This window comes from Podarcis melisellensis (genome assembly GCF_964234715.1).
Source record: "Podarcis melisellensis genome assembly, chromosome: 8".
In the NCBI taxonomy this organism is placed as follows: domain Eukaryota; kingdom Metazoa; phylum Chordata; class Lepidosauria; order Squamata; family Lacertidae; genus Podarcis; species Podarcis melisellensis.
Genome location: NC_138540.1, coordinates 22,567,860 through 22,594,687, shown reverse-complemented (window position 1 = coordinate 22,594,687; position 26,828 = coordinate 22,567,860). Strand labels below are relative to the sequence as shown.

The window sequence follows — 26,828 nt, the reverse complement described above, 5'->3', positions numbered from 1 at the left end:
TCTCAATCGCCTCCCCAGAAAGAGAAAATTATTTACTGTCAGGAGTAGGTGCCAGAAGCATCTCCAGAGTAAGAGGTGTCTGACTAGAGGGATCCATGGGGGCAGAACATCTGTCAACCCATTTGATTCCTCCCCTGGATTTCCTTACTCTATAGATCACCAGCCCTTGCCTCATGGATTAAATGAGGAGGGGGAGAACATACACACCACTGTGAACTCCTTGGATAAAAAGGTGGGATATAAATGCAATAAAATAAAAAGAAAGAAAGAAAATAAAAAATTGAACCCACAACTTCCAACACATTTGGCATTCTTACCCTAGAGTCGGACACGACTGGCCCGTACGGGCAGGGGTACCTTTACCTTTTTAATCACTACATTCTTATCTAACACCCTTGGGTCCACAATGATTTCACTAATGGGAAAAGGAATATATATATGGTAAGGTGTTGGCCAAATGTATGAAATGAAAGCAGTTTCATTTCTTGAAAGCTCCCCCTCCCCCCAGCAGTTTAAGAGAGAGAGAGAGAGAGAGAGAGAGAGAGAGAGAGAGAGAGAGAGAGAGGTGTAATGTCATAAAGTCCTACATTAATCCAGAGTTTAAATATGATTTAGGCAACTAATATTCTTGCTTCCATCTTCCGTGCCTTGAAGGGACCACTCCTTTGCAAATGCAATCTATGCTAATGGATGGTTAAGCTCTTCTAGAGGAAAATTAATCTGGAGGAACTAAAAATGCAGCATTACACTGAAGAAGGCAGAATATATTCAGCATCTAGGAATGTACCCAGCCCTAGTAGTAAACTAAGTTGATTTCTGGGTGGCTTAGCTATAAGGAGGTACAAAAGTCAGTGGTGGCTGGTAGGGTGGAAGGCAGTGATACCAACAGTATGCCAGTGATAGCTCGGGAATGGTCTAGGGCAGACTTTGGTGGGGCAAAGTTCACTGAATTATAATTCTGGAAGGAACAACCAAGAGCACTGATAGTCAACTCAGTGTTTTGTGGTAGACTTCATTAAATCTAAGCCATATTGAATGGATATCTGTGCAACACCCTCAGGAATAAAAGTCTCCGATTACTTACTTACCTACCTACCTACCTACCTACCTACTAATATTTTTAGCCTTTTCCACTACCTCAGGCATCAGGCAAGTACGGTAACTGCCCTTCAGAAACCTAAAATTCTTTTTGCATTGTCAGTGCCAGTTTTGGATAATCTGTTAGGGCACTCACAGCCATCATAGAGAGCTGAATGAGGGATCAAATCAAAGTACCAAACACATAGATTTGGGCAAATTGCACCTCAAATCTGGCACCCTTAATAAATCCTAAGGTAAACACAGGCCTGCAGTCTAGGGAACAATCATAAATTTTGAAGTGAGACCTCCCCAGCAGTTCCTAAACTTAGGGATAGTGAATTTGTGGCCCTCTAGATGTTATTTGGCTACGACTTACACTAGCCCCAGCCAGCATGGTCTGTGGGTATGGATGATGGGAGTTGTAGTCTAATAACACCTGGAGGACCATGACTTTCTCATATCTGTCTTAAAGTATTATGAAATGGATATGAACATATTGGCTTGGTTCACACATCATGGAAAGCTAAACTATGTTAACCAGGACCATGCAAACTTCTGGAATCCTGAGAGGGGCTTGCAGCTGCTTTGCTGCTCACCAGTCTTTTTTTCTCCCTCACTGTGCTGAACTAAGCCAGTGTTTGACATAAGAAGTCCAGAGTTGACTAAGAGTTTGGAGAAAAATACATTTTGTCTTGGCTGTTTGAAAATGCAGCAAATGTAAATACGTTGAGAACTTACAAATGAGTATTCACTTTCACTTACAAACTTCACTGACAAAGAAAGGACTTGATGAGTCATTGCCTTATCCTGTAACAGCAGCAATAAATAAAAATATACCGGTATACTTCCCTAAATTTTGTTCATCCTGTTGGCTTTTTCTGTTGTTTTCTTTGTTTTCAATGACTTTTCTTGCGGAACTTAGTGACTCATGGAATTGCAATTGCTTTGCATGCTGCTGTGGATTAATAGTTTGAGAGTATGAAGCAGAAAGTTGCGGCTTCAAATTTCACTTCTGCCATGAACCTAAGTAGACAGACTTAAGCAAGCCACCATTTTCTTAGCCTTAGCTTTCCTACCTGTAACATTGAGATGGTGATCTGTCTTACTATGCATTCTGCATCAAGGATGGAGAACCAGTGGACCTCTAGATGTTGCTGAATTACAATTCCCATCATTTCTGACCTTTGGCCATGCCAGCTGAGACTGATGGGAATTGGAGTCTAGGGCCACTGGTTCTCCATCCTATTCTCCATAAACATTGGCTACTCATGACTACTCTGGGGTATCTTGGCTCCTTTAACATGTGAATAGATAATATGAAGCTGCCTTTATATTTAGTCCATCTAGCCCAGGATTGTCTGCTCTGCTAACAGAGCAGGAACTGTCTCCATTACTTCTTATCCAATCCATTGTAACTGGGAGATTCCATTTATGATGGACTCAAAATGAACATAGGTTATGTTTGAAATTAACTCTGTACCAAAGTTGAAGGATTCAGTATAGACAGAATGAATGGCAAAACAAACAGACTTTTGGATCAACATGGAACAAGATGTTTTTTCATTGGAAACCAGCATGCCTTTTCCAGGCAGTTCGTGACACTGGAGAGATTCCTTCCTGGAGAGGTTCCAGCTGGTTAGAAAAAGTGTTTTTTCACTATGGTGTGTGAGAGGCATGAGTAGGATTATCACCTTTGGATGTGTTGGTGTAATTTGTTCTATGTACATCAGCCTTCCCCATCCTGGTGCCCTCCAAATGTTGAGAACAACAGTTGCTTAAGTTGTAGCCTAGAACAGAAACTGTATGTATTTTCCCATGAGTGTAGAATCAGTCTTCTCCTATCTCTGTAAAATTATACATCAGCAGGACTTCCAGCTGTTCTATCTGGTGCAGAACTAGTGTAACATAGGTTTAAAGACTGGCCAGTCTCTGGTTAAAATCTCTTCTCTGTATGAATTCACCACATAGCCTTAGGCAACTTACTGTCTCTAGCTCTCTTTTAACCTCCCAAATCGTGGACAGTTCAATCATTTGCTGGAGCAAATTGAGTAGGACCATCAAGGACTTTATTAAGACAATAATGAAATCCCATCCTGTTGTGTTCACAGTCACTAACACCTGCACAACTGTATGAATGAAGTCCCTCCACAATAACTTTGCCTCCCAAATTACTAATAATGTAGAACTAAGCCAAAACTTGGAGGGGAGTAGGAGGCAGGAGATTTATGAAAAACTTCACATCCCATGAAACCCCACCTGCCTGGGCCAGACTTGGATGTCTTTTTGTGGGTTGTCAAGACATTTTCATTCCACCAAGTTTTTATTTTACTGTGGTACCTCGGGTTAAGAACTTAATTCATTCTGGAGGTCCATTCTTAACCTGAAACTGTTCTTAACCTGAGGTACCAATTTAGCTAATGGGGCCTCCCACTGCTGCCACGCTGCCGCCGCCGGAGCACGATTTCTGTTCTCATCTTGAAGCAAAGTTCTTAACCCGAGGTACTATTTCTGTGTTAGCGGAGTCTGTAACCTGAAGCATCTGTAACCTGAAGTGTCTGTAACCCAAGGTACCACTGTACTTACTTTTATTAATCCTGTTTCTGGATTTGTTTTATTTGTTTAATCTTGTTTTAATGCTCTGATTTTAATAGTGAAGATATAGTAATTGTTGTAAGCCACTTTTTGGGCGGGGGTGTGTGGGCCAAAAGGTGGTATATAGTTTGTGTGTATGTACATATATAGTGTTGAACTTGGGAGCAAAGACACCAAGGTTTGCATCCAGTTAATCCTTCTCAGAGTGGATCCCACCGAAGTTAACAAGCAAGTCCATGACTAAATTAGGGTGATGGAGTTCTATGGGGTGGTGCCCCCACGATGCCCTGCTTTCCTGTCCCTGTCGCTACCACCAGGGTTCAGTAAGCAAAGCTTTGGCCGGGGGTGGAGGCAGTGATGGGACAGGCCACCAGCCACCCCTGCCAGCCACTATGTCTCCATCAGCCAAACCTCATATAGCTGCTTTGAGGGGTTGGGTTTTTTGTTGTTGTTTTTTTGCTTTGCTTTGCTTTGCTTTTTAAACAGAACATCCCATCTAGTCCACCCTGAGTACTTTCGAGAAAAGGTAGGATACCAGTATGATAGACAGATATAAATAATATTGAAGAATGCAGGGCAGCTTGATTTTTAGCTCAGGGAATTCATGCATGCTATTGTTTTCACATTTTAATCCTTCCCTTCAAAATCTACTTATGCACATTACTTTTGAACTCTTTTCTTGTTCTCTATTTATTTGTTCAGCCCTCCAGAGGCTCTATAAAAAAAATAAAAAATTGTCAGATTCTTGTAAACTCTTTTATTTCTTCTAATGCTGGCAAACTATCAGGCTTCAGTTATTCTTAGTGCTAAATTATTTATCTTCTTTCCCCTCCAAGCTGTGATTTCTGAATCTTTTACTTGTCCTCTGGGAGATAAGCAAAGCCTATTTCTTGCCCCTTTACCTTCACCCCCTTTTTAAAAATCAAGCAGGAGTGTGTCTCTCTTTATGTAAGGAAAAGCAGAATAAATTATTCCTACTAAGTAGGCTACCAACGTTTATAGTACAGTTTATTCAGATGTAAGCCCCATTGGGTTGAATGGGACTTACTCCCTGGTAAGTGATTGTAGGATTGCAGCCTAAGTCTGTTGTTCTGTAAACACTAGACTGGGAGTAAGCCCCATGGAGAAAATGGATCGAGAAAGGTTTTTCTCCCTTTCTCATAGCACTGGAAATCTGGGACATCCAATTAGGTTGAATTTCAGAAGATTTGCGGCAGACAAAATATCTTCTTTACACTGCACATAGTTAAACCTGGGTGGTTTCAAAAGAGGAGTACACAAATTCATGGAGGATAAGGTTATCAGACTGACTACAAACCATAACAGCTATGTTCTACCTGTGCCATCGGAGACAGTATGCTTCTGAACACCAGTTGCTAGCAACCACAAGATGAGAGAGTGCTGTTGCGCTCAGGTCCTGCTTGTGGGCTTCCCATAAAGGCATCTGACTGCAAATGTGAGAATGGGATGCTGGACTAGATGGCGTCCCTTTGGCCTGATCCAACAGGCTGTTTTTATGTTCTTGCATGTATACCAGTTAATCAGTCAGGTGAACCATTCTGTCTCTTCCACTCTTCCTTCACATTATGAGATTAATTACTTAAAACTCATAAAAGGGTTTGCAGGGCACTGCCAATCAGCTGATTGACAACACCTGCAAACCCTTCTGCATAGCACTCTCTGAGCTGTGCAATCCCAACAATCAGCTGATCATCAGGCTGACTGCCACGCTGTCTCGTCCCTGACCCTGGCCTGTGTGCAAGCAGAGAGAAAGAATGTGTGGGTGCACTGGAAGAGGAAGAGGCGTGCGGGGGGAGCGCACCGCCCCCAACAGCTCAATCCCAGCGGGGTGCCATCGTGGCTGCCCCCCCCCACTGGGCGCCACGGCCCTACGGGCAGGACACCACGCCCCCAGGATGCGTGCCATGCCCCCAGGGCATGTGCCACGCCCCTACGGGTAGCGTGCCATGCCCCCAGGATGCGCGCCAGCCCTGCCGCTGTCTGCTCTCTGACCCCCCGGTGCCAGAGCATGAAGCTCTGCCACTGTGTGGGTGGGATGCCCAGGAGCCACCGCCGGCCACAGGCCAGGGACAGCCAGGCGGCCACTCACCTGCTACTGTTCATGATCCTGCACCACAGGTTCTGCTGCTGGACGGACCTCAAATGGCAGCTGCCGAGCTGTGTGGCAGCCGAGTCCTAGCTTGCGTCATTACTTCAAATGCTGGGACTGGACAGGTGGGATTGTGAGGGAGGCACAAGCGCTTCATGCTTTCGCTGTTCACCGTCTGCTCCCCACTGACCTGCACTCCAGACACATGCGGCGGACGTGCAGCAGACCTGGGGACTTGGCCCCGCAGACAATCAGAGGCCTCTGCATACTTGGAGATGGAAGCATGATGGGCGGCATATATTGCAAAATAAGTAAATAATATGCTGCACCATCCCAAAAGCAAGTGGTGCCCAGTGCAGACCGCCCTGCCCACCCCCAGCTAGCTCCGCTACTGCATTGCCACCTGGGTGCAGAAAAACAGGAAAAAAAGAAAACGGGTTGCCATATGTCCTCAAAATTCCTGACATCTCTTAAAATTCAAACCCGCCCCGCCCCCCGCCGTTTTAGGCGTCCGATTTCCTGGCATGTCCAGAATTTTCCGGATGTATGGCAAGCCTATGTGCCACAGTATGCAGCGCAGTTGATAAGCAGTTGGCTATTGGCAGCACAGCTGAAACACTATCACCTCACTTTTTCTCCATCATCTTCTGCAGGTCTGAAGGGGAAGATGAAGGATGGAAGGGTTCTAGAGCAAGCCATAATCATCAGAAAGTCACTGCAGCACCACCAGGTATAATTTCTCATTCTCAAGCTCTCTCATCTCTTCCATATTTTGTGCAAATCACTGCTCCCCCCTAAAAAAAAAGTTGTTAATTTCAGGAGCAAAGTCACAGAGGTCAGGATGATGCAAGGGTGAAAAACTTGTTTTCATCAGTTCTGCACTTGAATGGTCCTGAGGGGTTTTTGTTTCAAAGCATCTTTATTTCAGTGTCTTCGCAAGGTGATTCATTCATCATTCCATGACAATTTAGGCTCCTCTGTTAAGAATCGTGATTCCCTCTATTCCTGAATTGCTGTTTGTTTAGTGGGTGCTAGCTGTAACATTATTTTTCCTGTTTGATCCACTTGTAAGGAAGGTTATGGGAGCCTTTTAACTTCCCAGTCCCTGCAACACCAGTAAGTAAGCCAAGCAGTATGGGAAAGAGTTCAAAGAAACTGCAAGGTGGACTTTAATTTGAAAATTCCTAGGGCTTCCATATCCAAGGTTTATAAGCTAAGACCGGGTTCTCATAAGCAAGCATAAGCAGTACCTCTGAAATGGCTTTGAGCTTCCTATTCTACTGTGCAGTCCTAATCCTGTCTACTGAGAAGTAAGTCCTATTGAAGTCAATGAGGCTTACTCCCAGATCAGTGGATTTAGGATTGCAGCCACATATATTGTAAAAAAGAGAGTGCCTTTGCCTACTGCCCCTGACTTGCAGTATTTATTTAAAAGCATTTTAAGGAAGGGCATTTCACTATACAGGGGCAATAGCAGAAAATGCCTGTTTTGGGGTAATTGCCCTAGGTATTCTATAGGGCGCAGTGCCACAGGTAAAATTTCCACATATTATCTAAAGTCATGTTCTGAGTGCAAAATGGTTACCAAAGTTAATGCCATTAACTTTTAACTCATTAAGCACATTTGGAAGATGGTAGATGAAAAGCCAGATAGCAGCCTGTTCAGAGGCTTAGTAAGGGCAGCAGGCTAGGCAGAAGAGTGTCCTTGCACTGTGCCTGTAAAGTAAAGGGCACTTGGCCACCAAATATTTCTGGTGGTAGCTGTAGAGAGAAAACCAGGCAAGCAACATTAGCCAGAAACAACCAGCAGGATTTTTGTATAACAATTTTGGATGAGAATAGTCTTCCTGAGCAGTAAACGGGAATGTTAGAATAGCCTTCAGCCATTCTTTTCACTCCCCCAGGGTGCCCAGAAAAATCATGTTAGCCGCCCTGCCAGCAATACTACTGTGGTAACAAGTGACTGAGTAAGGCAAGAATGGTACTGGGGCTGGCTGATGATATTCTGCTTGCAAGGGGAGGGGGAACAACACAGTATTGTTTTTAATACTGATTGGGAGCCGCCCAGAGTGGCTGGGGAAACTCAGCCAGATGGGCGGGGTATAAATAATAAATTATTATTATTATTATTATTATCAGAAAAACAGAGTCAATCCTGCACAGATTCTGCCCAAACTTGTTCATGCATTTGGAGCCTTGTTCTTCTAGCATATTATATGTGACATACAGAGCTTTCTTTTTTGTCCCTTGCACTGATCTTGGCAAGTGTTTTTAAAAAGTCATATTGTCCTGCTTTTGCGAGTGCTGGTTCCTATATAGACGCTGAGCCCAGATTCCATATTGATAGCTGCAACATGACGTTCTTTTCTCCCTGTTTTTTAAATGTCAGCCTGTTTTTGGAACAGATGGGAGGGGAAGCGAGAGAGAGGAAGGCTCGTGTACACAAAATCCTAACTGCAACCTTCTCAAAGTGTGGGGCGGAACAGCTCACACATACGCACATGATAAGTGAGCTGGTGGGGAGGGTTTTTTCCTATTATTATCTTTCTGTCCCGGCTCTTGTTCCTGGAGCAGGTTTGGCCATATAAGAGAAAAAGACCATTCATGGGAGATTGGTAGAAATGTATTTTAATCATGAGAGCTTAATGGAACCATCCCATGTTCTGAGGCAGTAAACCACTAAATAGCACCTGTTGCCTTCGTTCCCTGCTTTTAGACTTCCCAGAAGCCATATGGCCAGCCATTGCTGCAAACAGGAAGCCAGAGTAGATGGAGCCTCGGTCTGATCCAGCAAACTGTTACTATAATGTCAAAAAAAGGTTGTTAGGTAAATGTATGGAAGGTGGAGGTATCAACCACTTTTTTTCCATGGCAGCTAAATGGAACCTTCATATACAGGCAGTCTGGCTTTGAATTGAAGCTGCTGGGGGGTCAAGCAGTGTTTGGCAAGTGGGGGCTGCTTTCATTCCATGTTTATGGGCTTCCCAGAAGTATTAGGGCTGGCTGTTACTGAGAAGAGGAGGCTGGGGCAGAGGGACCCTTGATCTGATTCAGCAGAGTTCTCCTTGTATTCTTATTTGGGCCAAGGGGATTATCCTGTGTTTTCATTCATTCATTTTATTTTTATTTAGATCACTGAATATTTATTTGAAGGATTGAGAGAAACACACGCACAAGCTTCACACACACACACACACACACACACACACACCCAGTGCTCCCAAAGTAGCTTACAAGGGTCAGTACTACAACCCCTGTCTTTAGGCTTACAATCTGGAAGACATGACACAGAAAGAAAAAAGAATGGGGAGGGGGGAGGAATGGCAATGGTAATGGTTCTTAACCGCAAAATTCTTATAACAGCAGTTGTAATGGGAAGCAATTCAAGGAAAGGAGGAGCCAGAAAATTGCTAGTCTCTCAGCTGAAGGAAAGCCCTGCTTTCCTTTGCTTCTTCTGCTAATTCAATGTAATGATTGCTTCTGGGTGGCAGGTAATGGAGGGAGGAGCCTGATGTCAGTGGCTTCTCAGCAGAGTTAATAGTGACCCTGCCTGGAGTCACTTATTCCATGCTTGTGCAATGGAACTCTATCAGAATCAGAACCCCCGCCGCCCCGCCCGAAAACCTCAGTTGTCACTGAAAAAGAATGAGGAGGGGAGTATCATAATCATCAACAACAACAACTTTCTAGCCTTTTGCACCTGCAAAGATGGGTAGGCTATGCCTGGTGAAATATCAGAAGCCGAAAAGAGGGATGAGCTGGTTCTCCATCAGTCAGGAGGCATAGGTTCAATTCACATACAATTCCTTGCAAGCAAGCCTGCAAACCCTGTGGTTAGCAGAAGCTAAATAAACTATGCAAATTGTATGCAAACATACACACGCCACGTCGCATAATTTTTCAGGCTACAAAATTCACCTCTTTTGTTTCTTGGCACAAAATGTAGATTTCCCCCCTTTCTCTTAGCAAATAGTATGTGCAACATCTTAGAATAATGAATGAAGGGGCTATCTGCCCAGATGCCAGTTCACGATTTCTTAAGCTCTTTTATGGAATGACCATGAGTTTCTTTTTCACTTATGCCTGACTGTTGCCCACAAATGTTTCAGAGGGGCTTGCATATGGCTCCTTCCACTACCGCATCTTCGAGATAAGGTTTTGGTGGTGGTTGAGACCAAGCCAAGGGCTTAATGAATATGCAGCAGTGGCAAGGAAATTTATTTATTCTTTATTTACTCCATTTGTATCCAACTCCTCCCCCCACCCAAGGAGCTAGGAGGTGGGAAACATGGTTCTCCTCTCCTCATTTAATCCCTACAACAACCCTATGAGAGGCTGAGAAGCAGTGACTGGCTTAAGGTCACCCAGTGAGCCTCACAGTCGAGTGAGGATGTGAACCTTGGTCTCCCAGATATTAGTCTGATACTCTAACCATTACACCACACTGACTCATATGGTTTTCATGGGCTATGTCTATTGCCTGCCAGCTCCACACAAGTTTAGATTGTAGGGGATGAAACCATCTGGTCTGGCGTGCTCTCTCTCTCTCTCTGTCTGTCTTTTAGCTCTGAGGAATGTCTTCCGTATAAGCTGAATGCCCAAATTTGCTTCTCAAATGTTATACTCTTTGTGATCGAAATCTTCTATTTGGCAGAATCTTAGGTGGTTCCCTTAAGGTACTGTGTGCTCGCTGGGGATTGAACAGCATGAGCAAATGGATTTCCTTCCCCCACAAGGCCAACAAAAGATTGAGGGGGCAGGGGAACCACTGAGGACATGTCTGCACATTTAAAGCTACCCACACATACTTCTCAATACCTTTCTATAAGTACCATTCCTTAACAGAAGCACTGGCAATTAAACCACTTCAAAACCGTTTGTTATGTTATAGAGGTTTAATGTGGGGTGCCTCTTGCTCACAGCAAGGAATTCTGGAGGGATAAGACCTGAGAAACCTCTGAGGCCCCCTCAGCTTACATATTGTTAGTTCTGAGTAGGCATTTTTTGAGACTATTTATGGGCATCAGGAAGGTAGCCAACGAAAGAAAATATCAGAGTAGATCTATGCATGTAAGTAATTAAGGGGGGAATAATGGATTGTTCAAATGGATATGTGGAAGCAATCTCTTAATACAATCAGGAATGATCTCATAGCTCCTTTAACACAGGAATTGGAGGGGGGGGAGATGCATTCCTGAGCTCACTTCTCTGTTTTTTCCAATTCATACCATGGCAAAAGAAAGAAAGAATCTCTGATGGAAAAACAATGTTGTTGATGATTGACCCTGTGGCAGCAGCATACAATTTCTCTCTCTAGGTATGGGAGAGAAATTCAGTTCAGATTTTTAATGCAAACCTATCTAATCTGCATTCCCCCCCCCAAAAAATATACATGAACAAAATCCCTTATTAAGGAACACCATTGAGATATAGGCGAAAGATAAATATACCAGTAAATTCCCCACCAGCTCTGTTGGTGATGCTAGAAGATTTCCCAGTAAATTTTAAAAAGGAAATTGAAAAAAGAAGCGAAAGAAGAAAATACTTAAAATAAAGGAATGAGTGGAGAAAACCAAATAACAAATAAAAGAAGCTCTAACAGGAAGTAAAATAACTTGGTTTAACAGTGTACAACTGATGCAATGAACAAAGACGTTATGGAAAAATAAATGCAAAGAGTATACAAAATTTGAAAAAATGATAATAAAAAGGGAAGATAAAGAAGAAAATACAGTTATAAAAGGGGAAACCAGTGAAACTTATAAAATATTAGTAGAAATGGAGGATCAACAAGATCAATTAAAAGAGGTGGGGAGGAAGGAGACAATAGGGCAGATAAATAGTCAAAGCTAAGGGAAAATATGGGAGAATACGTGCAAACTATTTGGCAAAGGGTGTTTAAGGAGATAACAGAAATCACAGGGTTAAAGTTGACTGAAAGTCCAGAGGTAGCATCGTTATCAGTTTATGATGGGGTGGAAAGTTTGCAGCCTATGAAGGACTTGCTCCCAAAATTATTGACAGCTGCACTAGCTATTGTAGCTAGGGAGTGGAAGGGGCAAGGTGAATATAAAATGGAAGAATGGTATAAAGAGGTGTGGGATATAGCTATTGATGATAAATTAACATGTGCTATTAAGGTAAATCAGGGAATATACAGGAGAAATTATTTTGAGGAGATATGGAAGGTATTTGTAGAATTTGTACTGTTAACGGAAAGGGGTCAAACCATCACAAGAGGTGTTAAAATTTTGGGAGGTTGGATAGTTATAATGGAATGGTCTTGGGGTGGGGTACATATTTTTATTTTTGTTTATTATAAATATTATAACTAAATACATAAATAAATAAATAAATGCATAAAAATATTTGAAACGAAAACACAGGTTTCATTGGAAATTTGTGCTTCTCTAAATTTTGTGATGCAGTTCTCAAACTGCATAATGTGCACAAATATGTATATAGTATGAGAAAGCAGACATAAAAGTACCTACTTTAGCAAAAATGCATAGTATTGGGGAAACCTTTTTGTAAAAATGTGCATATCAAGATGAAATGGCAAACAAAGCTGTATATAAGAGAAATTTGCACTAGAATGTAGGTGAATTTTCAGGATGGTTTAAAAATAGTAATTCTCAAATTGATGCAGAAATGTGAAGAGCTGAACTTAAAACTGGAAAAATGACAAACTTGGACAAATTGAAATTGACAGATTCATCTGTCCCTTCTAGTCTTACTACACAAGAGATGGAGGAACACGAAGGCTTTGACACTCTAATGTTTACATGGAATTCAGGGTTGCACTATTCTTTTTCATGATGTTCTTGTTAGGCCTGTTAGCTTCACTTCTAAAAGCTTGAACATTTATAGTAATTAGACAATCAGAAATGTTTACTGAAGTAATAATTGCATTGCAGTTAGGAATTAAACAGAGAGAACAAGTGGCAAAAACCTCCCATACACCTGACTGTGTTTCTGCAGATAGATTCTCATCAATGTGACCCAGTTCTAGTAAAACTCAATGGAAGTGTATTGACTTCAATAGGCAGCAGACTGCAGCATCCAATGAAGTCCTACTTAGAGTAGACCCATTGAAATGAATTGGTTTACGTTTGCTTAAACAATTTATATACTGCTTAACTACAATAGTCTCTTAAGTGGTGTGCATAAAAATACAAGACAGAAAAGGTAACGGTTAAGAAAACTTTAACAATAATACTTCTATTAAAATGCTGCAGTAGGTGCTGGAAGCTGAACAGGGAGGGGCTTCTGACTTTAACTGGAAGGGAGTTCCATAAAATTGAGCCCACAGTACTGAACACAGGAAGGCCCCTGGTGGATCCAAGCCATGGAGGACCACTAAGAGTGATGTCCATGAATTGTATGACTAACTCTGGATACAATCCAAAGCACTCACTCTGTAATAAACCCTCTTTAGATGGGGCAGTGCTAATTTTACTCCACCCCCTCAGTATGGAAATACAAACTGTGTAACAGTCTAAAATGCCTGTATAACAGGCAGTATAAAACATAATATAATATGCGCATATTTATTAATATTCATTTATTTATTAAATTTCTATACCACTCTTCATCCAAGGATCACAGGGTGGTTTACAATATAAAAACACAAAAATACATAGCATAGCAACAAACAAACAAAATTAACACACACACACCCAGTTCGAAAGGCCATAGATGCTTTAATTAGTCAAAGGCCTGGCTATAGATGAATATTTTTGCTTGGTATCTTAAGATGTATAATGATGGCACCAGGTAATCCTCTATGGGGTGAGCATTTCACAAACAGGGAGCCACCACAGAAAAGGCCCGTTCTTGTGTTGCTGCTCTCCAGACCTCTTGCTGAGGAGGCACAGGAAGAAAGGCTTCAGATGATGATTGCAGGGTTCGGGCCTGTACATGTGGGGAGAGGCAATTCTTGAGGTATTGAACCATTCAAGGCTTTATAGTACAATACCAACACTTTGAATTGGGTCCAGAAACTGATTGGCAGCCAGTGCAGTTGGGCCAGGATTGATGCTCTATGCTCAAACCATGGAGGGCAATCTGGCAGCTGAATTTTGCACCAGCTGTAGTTTCTGAACCATCTTCAGAAGCAGCCCCACATGCAACGTATTGCAGTAATCTAGCCAATGAGGGACTGCAACAGAGCCACCGTCCTGTCTTGGACAGCACAGTCCCTTGCCCCGTTCCTGCATTTCTGACTGTTGCTACAGTTGCAGAGGTGTTACCTCTCATCTAAAATAAGACAAAATCTCATTGCATATTTTCCCTCCGTGTTAGGGGGCTCCTAGCCCAGGTGTCCTGGCCCCCGTCCAGCTCTTGGAATAACATATTCCTTCCTTTTAATCCCCATGTAATACGGATTGCGTGCAGTATTCTTTACTGCCAGGCTGGAGAACCTTCTGTAATGTTGCATTTCACACCAGAGGAAGCCCTATTTGAGCTCTGCTTTGCCCCGTACTTTAAGCCATTTGTAAAATGCTTTGACAGCCCTCAGCAGAACAGCCATTGATATCGCCAGGGTTATCGTTCCTCCCCCCCCCCCCCCCCAGCTGCTGGCAGCACTTTCTAAGACCTGTAAGCTTTATTTGACAAAGCACCTGGCAGTTTTCATCCTAGTGTGACTTCAACAGAATGGCCTATATAGGCTGCTGGAGACCAAATGAACAATGCTGTCATGTGAATAACATAGCATTAACAGGGTGGTATATTAACATTATGTAATCTCTTAACATTTAAAAAAAGCTGTTCTAAGAGCTGGCGTAGCTTAGAGCAGTAGTCTTAAACCTTTTCAGACCAGAGACCTACCTTTAATCCAAACATGCATTCGGCAACACAGTTCTTAATTTTTTAAAACCCATATATTTATATGGTGTTGGTTCTGCTGTTGTGGTCCATATTGGATCAGGCTGCCACCCAGTAGTGCAGGGCGGGATGTCAAAGCGGGAGTCGGGAGCAAGGCAGCAAAAACTCACAAGGTGTCAGTGAAGTTAACTATTTATTCAAAGGAACAAAACAGCTCAGGCTTAGCAAACACAGTAACTTATCCCAGTAGGTCTTGCCCCAATGAGGCAATTGCGAGGACTGAAGGACCTTGCCTTCCCACAGCTCTCTAAGTCTCCTCCTGCCCAGGGTCCTTCTCAAGCAGCCTGAGACTTCTTCGTCTTGTTTGTCTTTGCCCTTCCCTCTTCATACCACTTGGGGTTCTGGGAGACCAGGGCATTGGGGGGGGGAGCTGGTTGCAGGAGGAGGGGAGGACACCCTGGCTTCTTCAGCACCCTGTCTGATATCTGCCTCTTGCCTGCCCCCCTCTTCTCCAGCCTCTGCTTCTACCTCCGCTTCTAGGCAGCTGTCTGCAACAGCCTCCTGCTGCTCACTAAGCCTTGTTACCTCTTCAGCTTCCGACACCTCCTCCTCCTCCCAATCTCCCCCCCTCTTCTCCCTCTGACCACTCAGTCATCCTAACACCAATCCACTGCCTCTGACCTGTCTTCCCTTGGGAGTTGCCCAGCTGGTGCCTCCCACCATTCCTTTGCATCCAACTAGTCCATGACTAGGCATGAGGAACAGCTGACCTGAGAACCAAAAGCAGACTTCTCTGTGTCATAGAATCATAGAAGTGTAGAGTTGGAAGTGGGTAGAGGAACTAATTTAATTTTCCTCTTACAGTAGGCTACTATCGAGACACACCCACCCATCTCTCTTCTCCATCTGAACAAGCAAGATGCATTATCAGAGTTCTAGGACACATTGCAGCCAGGCGAAAACACCCACTGAGGATGTGATGCACAGCCAGTGAGGGGTGTGGTCCATGGAGAAGTGATATGACTTAGTGGAGAGTTCTGAGGGCCAAATAGAGAGGCCTGGAGTGTCGCATTTGGCCCGTGTGCCTAATGATCCCCACCCCTGTCCTTCAAGCTTAAAGTATCCAGGAGAAGGGCCAGATTGGCTGGTTGGAACACTGAACAGCAACAACTTCTGCTAAAGGATGGGAGTACACTATGGCAGTTTGTTGTAGACTCCACCTGCGTTAAACATATTTTGGAAAGCACATTGGAAATCAGGCAACAGGACTGCAGTGTGGAGGCTAGAGATCTCTTTTATAAAGAAGGGCTCCCAAGTCGTAGCCCTCAGGAGACCTGGCAACACCAGTGGCCTCTGTCAGTTATCAGCCATGGAGGTAACCCTTTCCAATTGAAAAGATTTTCCACATGCTGTGAAATTCCAGGTTTGTAGGAGCTTTCTTACATATTCTGGCACCAAAATATGTAGAAGATTAATGGGTCACAAAGGAGCGGTAACAGGAACTGAGCTGTTTCTAGGGCAACAAAACATTCCCCACCACCACCACTTTTTATTCCTTATTCACTTTTATATTGTAATGATACCTGTCGCTTTGAAATTCTCCAGCCATTTTGCAGCCAATAAATGGGGCAAACAAATTTCTTTCCTGAAGGTCCTTTGTTCGTAAACCTTCGTATTTAAACCAAGAAGGCAGCACTCCTTTCAGCTAGACCTTGAATCAAATTTTGCTGCAGAGTGTTAGTGGATCTAAACTTGTCTCTCAGAGCATGTGCAAAGGGGAGCTGAATAGAAGCAGTTTTCAGGCACTGCTGGAAAACTGGTTAGGTTGTCAGGAGAGCTATAGTTTTGCTTTGAGACTAGTTCTGCCTCCTGAGTGCTTGTTTCTCAGCCTGTACATTTGAAAATGAACAGATTGTTGCAAAGACAGCAGAAGCGTTGTATGTCCTATCCTCAACGTAACATTTCTTAAATTAAAATGTATAGCTTTTTAATAACCAGTTAGAGCGTATGGTAGCTTGTGCATGATAGCTTGCAAGTTCAGATATAGAAACTTGTTACAATAGTCATTGGCCACATAAAAACAGGTGACACTTGCTGTTTATGTGTGAGATGACTAATTCATTCATAGTTTAAAAGCATGATCGTCTCTATGTAGTTTTCCAGGTAATTGCACTCCAGGGTCCTACTCTACAGCAAACATAGTGTAACAGTTAATCCATCCCTGCACATTAATTCCCAGCTTTTCTTTATATATTTCAGGAGAGTATGTAATTATGGTCCATGAAGTGACTTCACCTCCATTCCTAGGCCAGCATCTCCCACCTGTGTTCAAGTTCTTGAGGGTTATGCCAAAGAGAGGCAAAAGTGCAGGTTCTGAAAAGGAAACAAAAAAAGATGTTGTCAATTGAAGAAAAGAAATTGAAAGATGTGACCACGACTATGCCCAGCTGGATACAGGTGAACTATTTCCCCTTAAGAGCTGTGACAATTGATTATTAATATAATATTCCCACCCTCAACACCAATAGTTAAAATTCGATCCCCATAAAACTGGCTATAAAATGAGAAATATGAAGCAAAGAAACAGAAAACTTCTGGTTCTATTGGATATTCTTTCAGATGAACTGTAGTTAATTCATACTGTGTTACTATAGGCCAGTGATTCTTATTCTTGCAAGCCAATTGCTACTTTTTACCATTATGTAAGCTGTGCATTTGAAAAACAAAAACAAAAAAACTTGATGCATGTGTGCAACAGTTTGGTCAGATAACCATGGACCATAAAGCCCAGCAAAGCAGATGGTCAACCAACAGCCAAAAACATACATCGCAGATTACATTTATGACTGCTGCACTTGCGCCCTAATTGCATGTTTGCAGCGAGATAGCTTTGCTCTTTAAAAAAGAACTCTTGATCACCCAGAACATTTTTCTTTAAAAAAATAATAATAATCGCCCACTACAAGATGGCAAGCAGAAAACTGCCAACAATCTTGAAAAGTGTCTCCTGTCATCATCAAAAGAGGATCTGAAACTGGTTTAATTATTCAAAAAATAAAGCCCCAGCTGAACAGGCCAGAAATGTATCTGAGCAATTATGGTGGAGGAGGAATGGTGAGTAGATCTGTTTGGAACATATTTGTGTCTGGCAGCAGCCGGTGTTGGAGACGCAACGTGCTCTGCCGTGTTGGATGAGCAGTTCAAGACTCAATAGTGCGTCATGGCAAAGATAGCCAAGTGAGAGTTGAGCTGCATGCAACAGTGAAGTCCTTTGGGGCTGTATCACTTCAGTGTGTGTGTGTTAACCCATGTTTAAAAGGTTCTTGCATTGTAGGGTTGAGAAAGACCCTTTCCAGGGAACCTGGAGCATGGCTATCAGATGGAATGGGCTATACTGGGCCCATGGGCTGACTAATAATAATAATAATAATAATAAATTTTATTTATATCCCGCCCTCCCCAGCCGAAGCCGGGCTCAGGGCGGCTAACAACAAGCAAATAATCAAACAGTCAAATAATCACACATTCTAAAAATATTTCATTATAAAAATTAATTAAAATCAAATTGATGGCAACCGATTAAGCAAAATTCTGTGCAGGTTGCCATAGGAGGGAGTCAGGCTGCGCCCTGACCAAAGGCCTGGTGGAACAACTCTGTCTTGCAGGCCCTGCGGAAAGATGTCAGGTCCTGCAGGGCCCTAGTCTCTTGTGACAGAGCGTTCCACCAGATTGGAGCCGCAGCCGAGAAGGCCCTGGCTCTAGTTGAGGCCAGCCTAACCTCTCTGAGGCCTGGGACCTTGAGGATGTTATTATTTGCAGACCGTAGGTTTCTCTGTGGGGCATACCAGGAGAGGCGGTCCCATAGGTACGAGAGTCCTAGGCCGTATAGGGCTTTAAAGGTTAAAACCAGCACCTTAAACCTGATCCTGTACTCCACCGGGAGCCAGTGCAGCTGGTATAGTACCGGATGAATGTGATCTCGCAGCGAAGACCCCACAAGGAGTCTCGCCGCGGCATTCTGCACCTGCTGGAGTTTCTGGGTCAGTCTCAAGGGCAGCCCCACGTAGAGCGAGTTACAATAATCCAGTCTGGAGGTGACCGTCGCATGGATCACAGTGGCTAGGTCAGGGCGAGAGAGATAAGGGGACAACTGCTTCATATAATGAAAGGAGGCATGGCTTAGTTGTAAGAGTGCCTTAAATGCAAAAAATACCCCTGATTCAATTTCCAAGCATCTCCAGTGAAAAAGTGACAGGGTATCCTTTTTGAGGTGAGGCGCCCAGGACTGTACACAGTATTCCAGATCTGCATGACTTGGAATACTGTGTACAGTTCTACTCAGTACTATTTTTCTAGGAAAAAAGAGGTGCTGAAACTCACCATGAGCGCCTCCCTCATTATCTTAGAGTGGCACCTGAGAGGTGCTGGAACTGAGTTCCATTGAGTTCCGACTGGGGGAAAAAGCCCTGGTTCTACTTGTTTCACTGCAAAAAAGGATATCTTACAGCTAGAAAAGGTTCAGAAAAGGGAAACTGAAAAGATCAAGGGGGTTGGAGCAGGTCGCCCATGAAGAAATGTTATAACATTGGGGGCTTTTTAGAAAAATGGTGAGTAAGGGGGATGTGATAGAGATGTGTAAGATTATGCATGGTGTGGGGGGGAAATGAGTAGGGAGATTTTCCCCCTCCTTTATTAATACTAAAACTTGGGGCCATTCAATGAATCTGAATGTTGGAAGTTTCAGGGGAGACTTCACACAGGGCATAGTTAAACTATGGAGTTTGCTTCTACAAAATGTAACGATGGCTACCACCTTGGATGACTCTAGCAAAGGATTAGACCAATTCATGGAGGATAAGGCTTCCAATGGCTACTAGCCATGTTGGCTATGTTCTGTCTCCAGTGGAGGAAGTCTCTGAATGCCAGTTGATGGGAATCACAAATAGGGGGAGTTGCTGTTATGCTCAGGTCCTGCTTGTGGGCTTCCCATATGCATTTGGTTGGCCAGTGTGAGAAAAGAAATGCTGAATTAATGGTGCATTCTGGTCTGGGCCCTTCTTGTGTTGTATCATGTTTGAAGGTACCACTGTCTCCTCCCTCGCCCCCAAGAAGACAGTCTTTTACTAATCCACAACCTCTAAGTACATATTTCCTTTTGTGTTTGAGAGATTTCGATTTTTAGCAATGAAAGACATGCCAATTTTACAGGGCTTCTGTAGGATTAAAGAATGCAGAAATGAAGCCCGATGAATCCACACCAATGAGCATACACAAAAGAATAACTGGTAAAACAGCAAACCACACTTGGCAAGGGAAGAGTTTATTCCACCACCCCGAAGTGCTTGTGGCAGCCCACAAGTTGTGAGCAATAACATCTGTGTTTGTCATTATCATTGTCCCCCTGCTGCCAGTGTTTTGTGAGGAAGGGAGTGCAGTTAAGAGAGATGAATGGTGATATATATTAACTTGATGGATAGCAATACAGATTTACTCAAATCTTCCTGGCAGCTAATATTGTGTGGCTCCTGTTAATTTAACATAAGAAGAGCTGTGTTGGATCAGGCCAAAGGCCCGTCTAGTCCAGCATCCTATTCTCACAGTGGCCTGCCAGATGCCCCAATCGGAAGCCCACAAGCAGGACCTGAGTGCCACAACAACTTTCGTCATTCCTACCAGGTCATTCCTACCAGGTGGAATTCAGAGGCATACTGTCCCTGACAGTGGAGGAATAACGTAGCCATTGTGTCTAGTGGCCCCAATGAACACCAGTTACTCCTACAGAGAAGAAAGTATAGTTAAAAAGCAAATACACAATTACAAGATAGAGGCTGGGTGACAACGTGGTGCTGCAAAAGAATTTGGGGGCAGGCAAAAGGTCCAGAGAAGAGGCAGCTGCCAAAACTTACTGCTTATGACAAGGCAAAGTCATATAATCTGTGATATTCTGGTCATTTATTTGTTCATTGTAACTGGAGCCATGGTCATCTCACAAAACAGAAAACTCTGGATTTTTCTTCCATGGCACAAATTACATATTCCTTTAAGTACAGTAAAAATTATAGTGTACTTAAATGAGACAAACATGGGATTATTAACACATAAATTTTCTATATAGGTACATGTGGGATTTGCAACACAGTGTTGCAGTGTGGAATGGTCCTGTCCAGGGTTCTAGCCATCTGTATCATCTATCAAGTGTATTCCATTTCCCCTTCTGCATTCCACAGTGCTCTGTTTCCCCACTCCCCTCCAACAGGCAGTCAACTCTCCATACAACTGATTGTGTTCAGTCCTCACTGAACTGTTTTGTGTGGGTTGGCCCCCTTTTAAACTTCTTTTAAAAAGAATTTTTCTGCAAACATGGGGGTTGCCCTAAACCAGCTGATATCCTCCATTTGTGGTGCCATTTTGCCTACATAAGAATTGTCCCTTCAAAAATGTGTTCAGTATGCTATATAAGATGCTGCTCATCAGGGACATGTGATTGTCTAACTCCCTATTCAGCATACCAAGCTTTGCCTACATAGTGTGTGAAGCTGTCTGTTGTGCACCCTCATTTTGGCATTTTTCAGGACAGCCTTTGACATCCGAGTTCAAAAGACTTCATATAGTATACTAGCATCCTCCTAGCCAACTTTGCTCAGGAATTCTAAGAAACAAAACAAAAAACTAGTTCAGTTTTTAAATGGGTGGTTAAAATAAGTGCAGTTTTGAAAGGTTCAGCCTGCCACTATAATTCCAAATGGCATCCAATTGTACCCAAACATAGAGGAGGACCTGATCCTTAATCTCAGGAACCATCATCCAAAATTTGGTTACAGTATTTTAAGATGTGTCCAAATGCATAGCTAAAAAGACAAATGACTGTCCAAAATACAAATATAGATCACACATGAGAAAGATGAGGAAGAGAGTAGGAAGGGTCAACGTTTAGCATACAGGTTTTTCCTAATGGGGCAAATAGCAGGCTCAGGGAGGGTGATTGTCATCAAGAGTTCTCCATGTGCTGCATTCTTAAGTCTGGATCTCCCCTCCCTGGGGCTGATGTTTTCAGAGGCTTATTCACACATCTCCATCAGTATGTCTAGTCTGGGTTTCCAATGAATACACACAAACTAATGTGATGCTTATTAACATTAGGTGCATTCAGAATCTGGAGTATAAATCTAATAAATAAATGCTGATGATGATTATGATGATGATTAATCAGTGAAACAGGCATATGTGCTAGGGATGCATAGCCAACCTTCTGCTTTTAAATATCTGCTTTTTTAATCTAACCTTAAATAATATATCCGACATTGTACTGGAAAATAGTAAGAGATAACATTGCAGGGTTGTGTGGTTGGTCGGACGCTCTGTGTGTATCTTAGTTTCTCTTATCTTAGTACACAGAGAGAGACTGACAGACCAAATGATGTACAATGCCATCTCTTAGCACTTTCCAGTACAAACAGAACCTTCAAGAAGTATGCAATAGATTCTGCAAGACTAAGCAGTCAATATATTATCCAAAGAGGAGATTAATTTGGGAAGGACACTGGTTAGAAGGTTGACAGAAGCTAGGTTTAGCACTCCTGGTTTTATCTGTCTGTAATATGACGGTGCTTTCTCTCACAGGCATGCACAAGCACACAAGCACATATATCCCAGAATGCTCTGCACACTTTCTGGAGACTAGAAACAGCTGCTCTTCATTGCAGACCCCTTGCTCCTTTTTTCCTGATTGTTTAGAAGACCAAATCTGAGAAGTGTGATGGAAACCTGACATACGTTACTGGCGTTTACTACAGGATGGACTTAGTAGTGATCTGTTGCTTTTTTGCCAAAGGCTGTTAAAATATGTTCTTCAAGAGGAGACCGATTAAGTTAAAAACACATTATTAGTAAATGTTAAAAGTAAATAAAGTAAGCAATAGTTTACACCAGTCTTTGGTCTGAATAACTGCCCCTGTCCTCTGTCAGCTCCTATCAGCTTTCTGACTCCCCACCCCTCACCCCCACAGCTGAGCATCTGTCTCTGATAAAGATACATTCTGGGCCTTGCTTGACCACACTCAGAGGCCACAAGGCAGGATGGACTCAAGACCAGCAAACAAATGCTTAAAAAAACCCCAAAAGCTATCAGGATTATGATTACAGATGGCTGTATAGTTCACAATTCCATCAGAGCATGCATTTGCATGTGTGAACACACACAAACAAATCTCCAAAATGTGGCATAAGGTACAGAATCCAAGTCAGGAAGGTATCATAGCATTGGGGTAGAGTAGTGCAATTTGCATTTGTCTGGAACATACACAAGCCTGCTTTAGACATGAACAGGTCAAGTGAAATAACCAGGATTTCAGGGTGTGCTGGAAGAGCACCTTTTGATTTAATGTGAAAATCAATTCTGACTCAAATTCAGCCAATCACCATGTAGAACAGAAAGTGCTCTAGGCAAAGGCTGGTGAAAACTAAGTGGTTTTAGCCTACAGATTTTGTTCAAATATTCTATGCAGACTTGTCCTAAAACTTTTTGGGGGACGTTTAACCCAGGCATGGGAAAATATCGTTTTTTTGTAGCATAAAAGAGAGAAAATGAAGATCAAAAAACACCACAAAGAAAGAAAACACACTCATGAAAATGTTTTCAAGTTACTTTATGTTACTCTTACTATGCCCAGCCTTCCTTAACATTATTATCCTTCTCACTTTTATTTCTCATTAGATCCCCTCCTTTATCTCTCCATTTCTCCCCTCAAAAAAATAATAGTATTGCAAATCTTGGCTTAAATCTGCATTCTCAGCACAATGAGGGCTCTGTCAGCCCATGATGAGGTCTGGCATCACCCTGGATGCTATCCAGACTAATCCATCCCAGATCCCAGGGAACTGCTCCTTTCCAGCATAGTTAGACCCATGGCAATAATAGGACTCTGCTGTGAGAGATAACAGCAGTTCTCTTCTCATTGGGGTTAGAACGTGGATCTGTTGACAGCATTTAACTGGTACAACACAGCTGGGATCTGTCTGATATTTTGAAGCATTGCAGCCTTCATTAAAAATGCAATTACATTTTCCCTGCACCCCACATCCTTGCTAGGGGCAGGGCATAGTTTCCTCCATACTTTCCAAAAGAAGTGGAGGCAAGTTGATGCAAGCCTTCTATTCTTCACTTCAGCACACACACGGTCCCTACTAATGTGGTCCTGTCAAGCATTGTTGTTGTTGTTGTTCTTAAAATATCTATACTGCCCTTCATCTGAGATTCACAGGATGTCTTACAATATAAAAACACAAAAATACATACCATAGTAACAAACAAAAATAATACAATCACCACCCTGACTACAGTTTAAAAGGCCATAAATTGTTTAATTAGCCAATGGAACTGGAGAAACTAGTGGGTGGGTATGCTCATCAGGGGCAGCCAATCCTGCAAGCCAGGTCTGAGCAGAAGGTAAATTGGTATCTACAGGTAGGGATGTAAAATAATTTGAACAAAAATGGAAATGGGAGCAGAAATTGCCCAAATTCTCTTATTTGTCCCGTGTCTGGAATGGAAATTAATGCAGTAAATACAATCAGAATTTGCTGCTGTTGTTGCTGCTTTCAGTCTGCAAACAGTGTGTAACTAAAAGAATTTTGTTCCCACTAGCATAGTGTTTTGTTTGCACTTAAATGAATGGGCTGGAATAACGTAATGGCAATATAATTGCATAATTCATGTGATTAATAACATAAATTATGCAAGTTACATATTTTAGTACAGTGGCCAGTGAAACAAACAGCGTATTTTTTGACTGGTGAATGTGAACTGCAACAAAACGGAAACAGTGCTGCATGTGATCAATGCAGGACAGAAGGGAAATGATGGCTTCCTATATTGTTAAAGCAATTCACTGAATAATCTGCTGGAAATTAGCAAAGGTTTCTAATTCCCACTCGTTTATCAATAGCAAGAGTGAAATGCCTTTTCTTCTGTCTAAATTTGGCTTTTAGAATCCCCAATCTGCTGCAACTTGAATGTGATTTGTACACATTTCAGTATAGGGCATGTGAGGTGCAGTCAGAAGCTGGCTCCTTCCCCTATGCCACCATTTTGCAGCTGGCTTTCACTGGTGGGTTTTGGGGTTCTATTGGGGAAAAACAAAGTTGACCCCACCAGCCTAAAGCTTGGCCCCACACCCAGTGCACACAAACTATCAAAGCATTGAACATCAAAAGGCAACATCTAAACTCAGCTGGAAGTTCCAGAAGATCCTCCAAATTGGGCTTTAGTAAGTCGGGGGAAGGTGTTCCACAGGTTTACTGCTCTGCACAAAATCTGGCATACACATGTTGCCTTGGGGGACCTTTGCCCCCCCCCCTCCCCAACTTCATCGTGATTTGTAGTGATGCCCATAATTTCCTTTTGGTTATGCTAAAGTGAATGTAAAATGCTACCAACACACATTCAACAGAGCTGTTTTTGCTCCCACCCTATTTTTCAAAAGTCCTGTGTTTTTTTTAAAAAAACAAAGCCCCTATTGATGTCAGAAATGGTACATCAGACTGGGTTGATTTGTGTCCCAAGTGTATGCCTGCTTCCCCGCTGCATTTTCAAGATCTTGTAGACACACACTAAAAAGGGGGAAATAAAGGTTTATTGCAGAGAGAACAGATAAATAGTGTGCCATGATTGAGCAAAAGTGGAGGGGGGCGCATGCAGGGTGCTTGGAAACTAGAAAACAAATTGTTCCAAAAGCTGGAGTTGACATCACTTGTGTTGTGTGTGTTTTGTTCCTACAAGGCAAAGCTTTTTGTCTCTTAGGTAGCGCATGGACACTGTGGTTGCCATGGTAAGGTACATGGCTTGGTTTTAAAAAAAATTATGAACACTATAAATAGTCATCTTGTTTGTTGGCCAAGACCGTAAGTGAGAGATACTCTAGTCAGACAGGTGCTCCAGTCAAAGCCATGAAAGGAAAGGTTACACGGATGTTTGCCAAAAGCAAGTGATGTTGGATGATGCTTTGCTGGGTGATATTTCAGTGGTTGTTTCTGTGTGTGGCTGTTCACAGAGGAACACCATCTACTTATCTACTTGTTACTCTGGAAGACTTCTAATTCCACATATATATATGCGAACAAGTTCCCCGTTTGTTGTTTGTGCTGTATTACATTCGTAGAGTAACGGGGCCAAATGAAGACATTTTGCTGCCTGGCAGAAAGGGCAGGACCCCATTGCATCTACATAAACCAACCAGACTAGCAGTTGAATCTCCAGTACTGGCAATGCGACAGCATCTTCCACCACAGCTAAGGGCTCATCCAGACTTCCTGTTGCACTGTGCTTTCCAGGCACAGGTTTGTGCTTTAAATCTCTGCGTCCGAATGGTGTGTGTGTGTCTGTGTCCCTGTGCTTTCCTTGAGAAAACCCATGTTTTACCACTGAATCAGAGCAAATGGCAATCTGACTTGAACCCCTTGGTTTGCCAAGTCCTTGGTGAATCACTTTGGATCCCACTCCCTGCCCCTATTTGGCTGCATCTTTACCCCTAGCCCATGACTTTATTAACATTCAGATCCCTCATTCTTGGACTTATATCCTGGTCTTGGGGGTGAGCTAGGGGAGCCTGATGTTGCTACAGAGCACTGGCCTTAGCCCAGCGAATGAAATCTGATGTGGTTGCGTTCTGGAGATCATCATCAGCTAATTGAGACCTCAGCACGATGGACAAAGGGGCTGTGAAGTCCAAGTGTGAATTTAATCCCCAGAGTCAGAATTTTGGATTAGAACGGCATTGCATCAATCAATTAAAAGAAAAGAAAAGTCTACTACCCGCAATCCTGGCATCCATTCCAGTACCCAAGCAGAGATTTTGGAATGTTAACCTCCCAGTGTCACTCTAAGACTGTTTCAGACTTGTCTCTCTGTAAATCACATCCGAGCTGCAGCAACATCTGTAGGAAATTTAACAAAACTATTTGCTGAGAAACATTGGCCTTAATCATTCTCTCCCCCACCCCTCCCTCTCTCTCTCAGAAGTTTGTGAAAACTGCTTGCTGCTTCTTTCATACATGACACTGCAGGACAGGCAAGAGGATATAGAATATGCACAGTCTTTGAGATGGGAACATATGCTCAAATCATCTTGTCCCAGTGAGCAACCTGGTTGCTGAATTCTGTACCAGCTGAAGTTTCCAAACCATCCTCGGAGGCAGCCCTACATATAACGTGTTGCAGCAA

General features: G+C 42.8%; 1 protein-coding gene across 14 annotated transcripts in view; it reads left to right on the top strand.

Moving 5' to 3' along the window:
- The window catches only part of MORN1 (MORN repeat containing 1), a 235,182-nt gene that overhangs the window by 86,158 nt on the left and 122,196 nt on the right, over positions 1 to 26,828 (top strand). For 9 of the 14 annotated variants that reach the window (XR_014171296.1, XM_081923661.1, XM_081923669.1 and 6 more), the window contains one exon: positions 6,436 to 6,512. Coding sequence is in view for 12 of the 14 variants with exons in the window: in XM_081923661.1 (XP_081779787.1) it covers positions 6,436 to 6,512 (77 nt within the window). In the remaining 2 variants the exon portion in view is untranslated. Of the gene's footprint in view, positions 1 to 6,435; positions 6,513 to 8,913; positions 8,966 to 16,870; positions 17,203 to 22,231; positions 22,535 to 26,828 lie in introns of those variants that run through there. The other 5 variants (XM_081923663.1, XM_081923674.1, XM_081923662.1 and 2 more) reach the window with 5 other exon arrangements.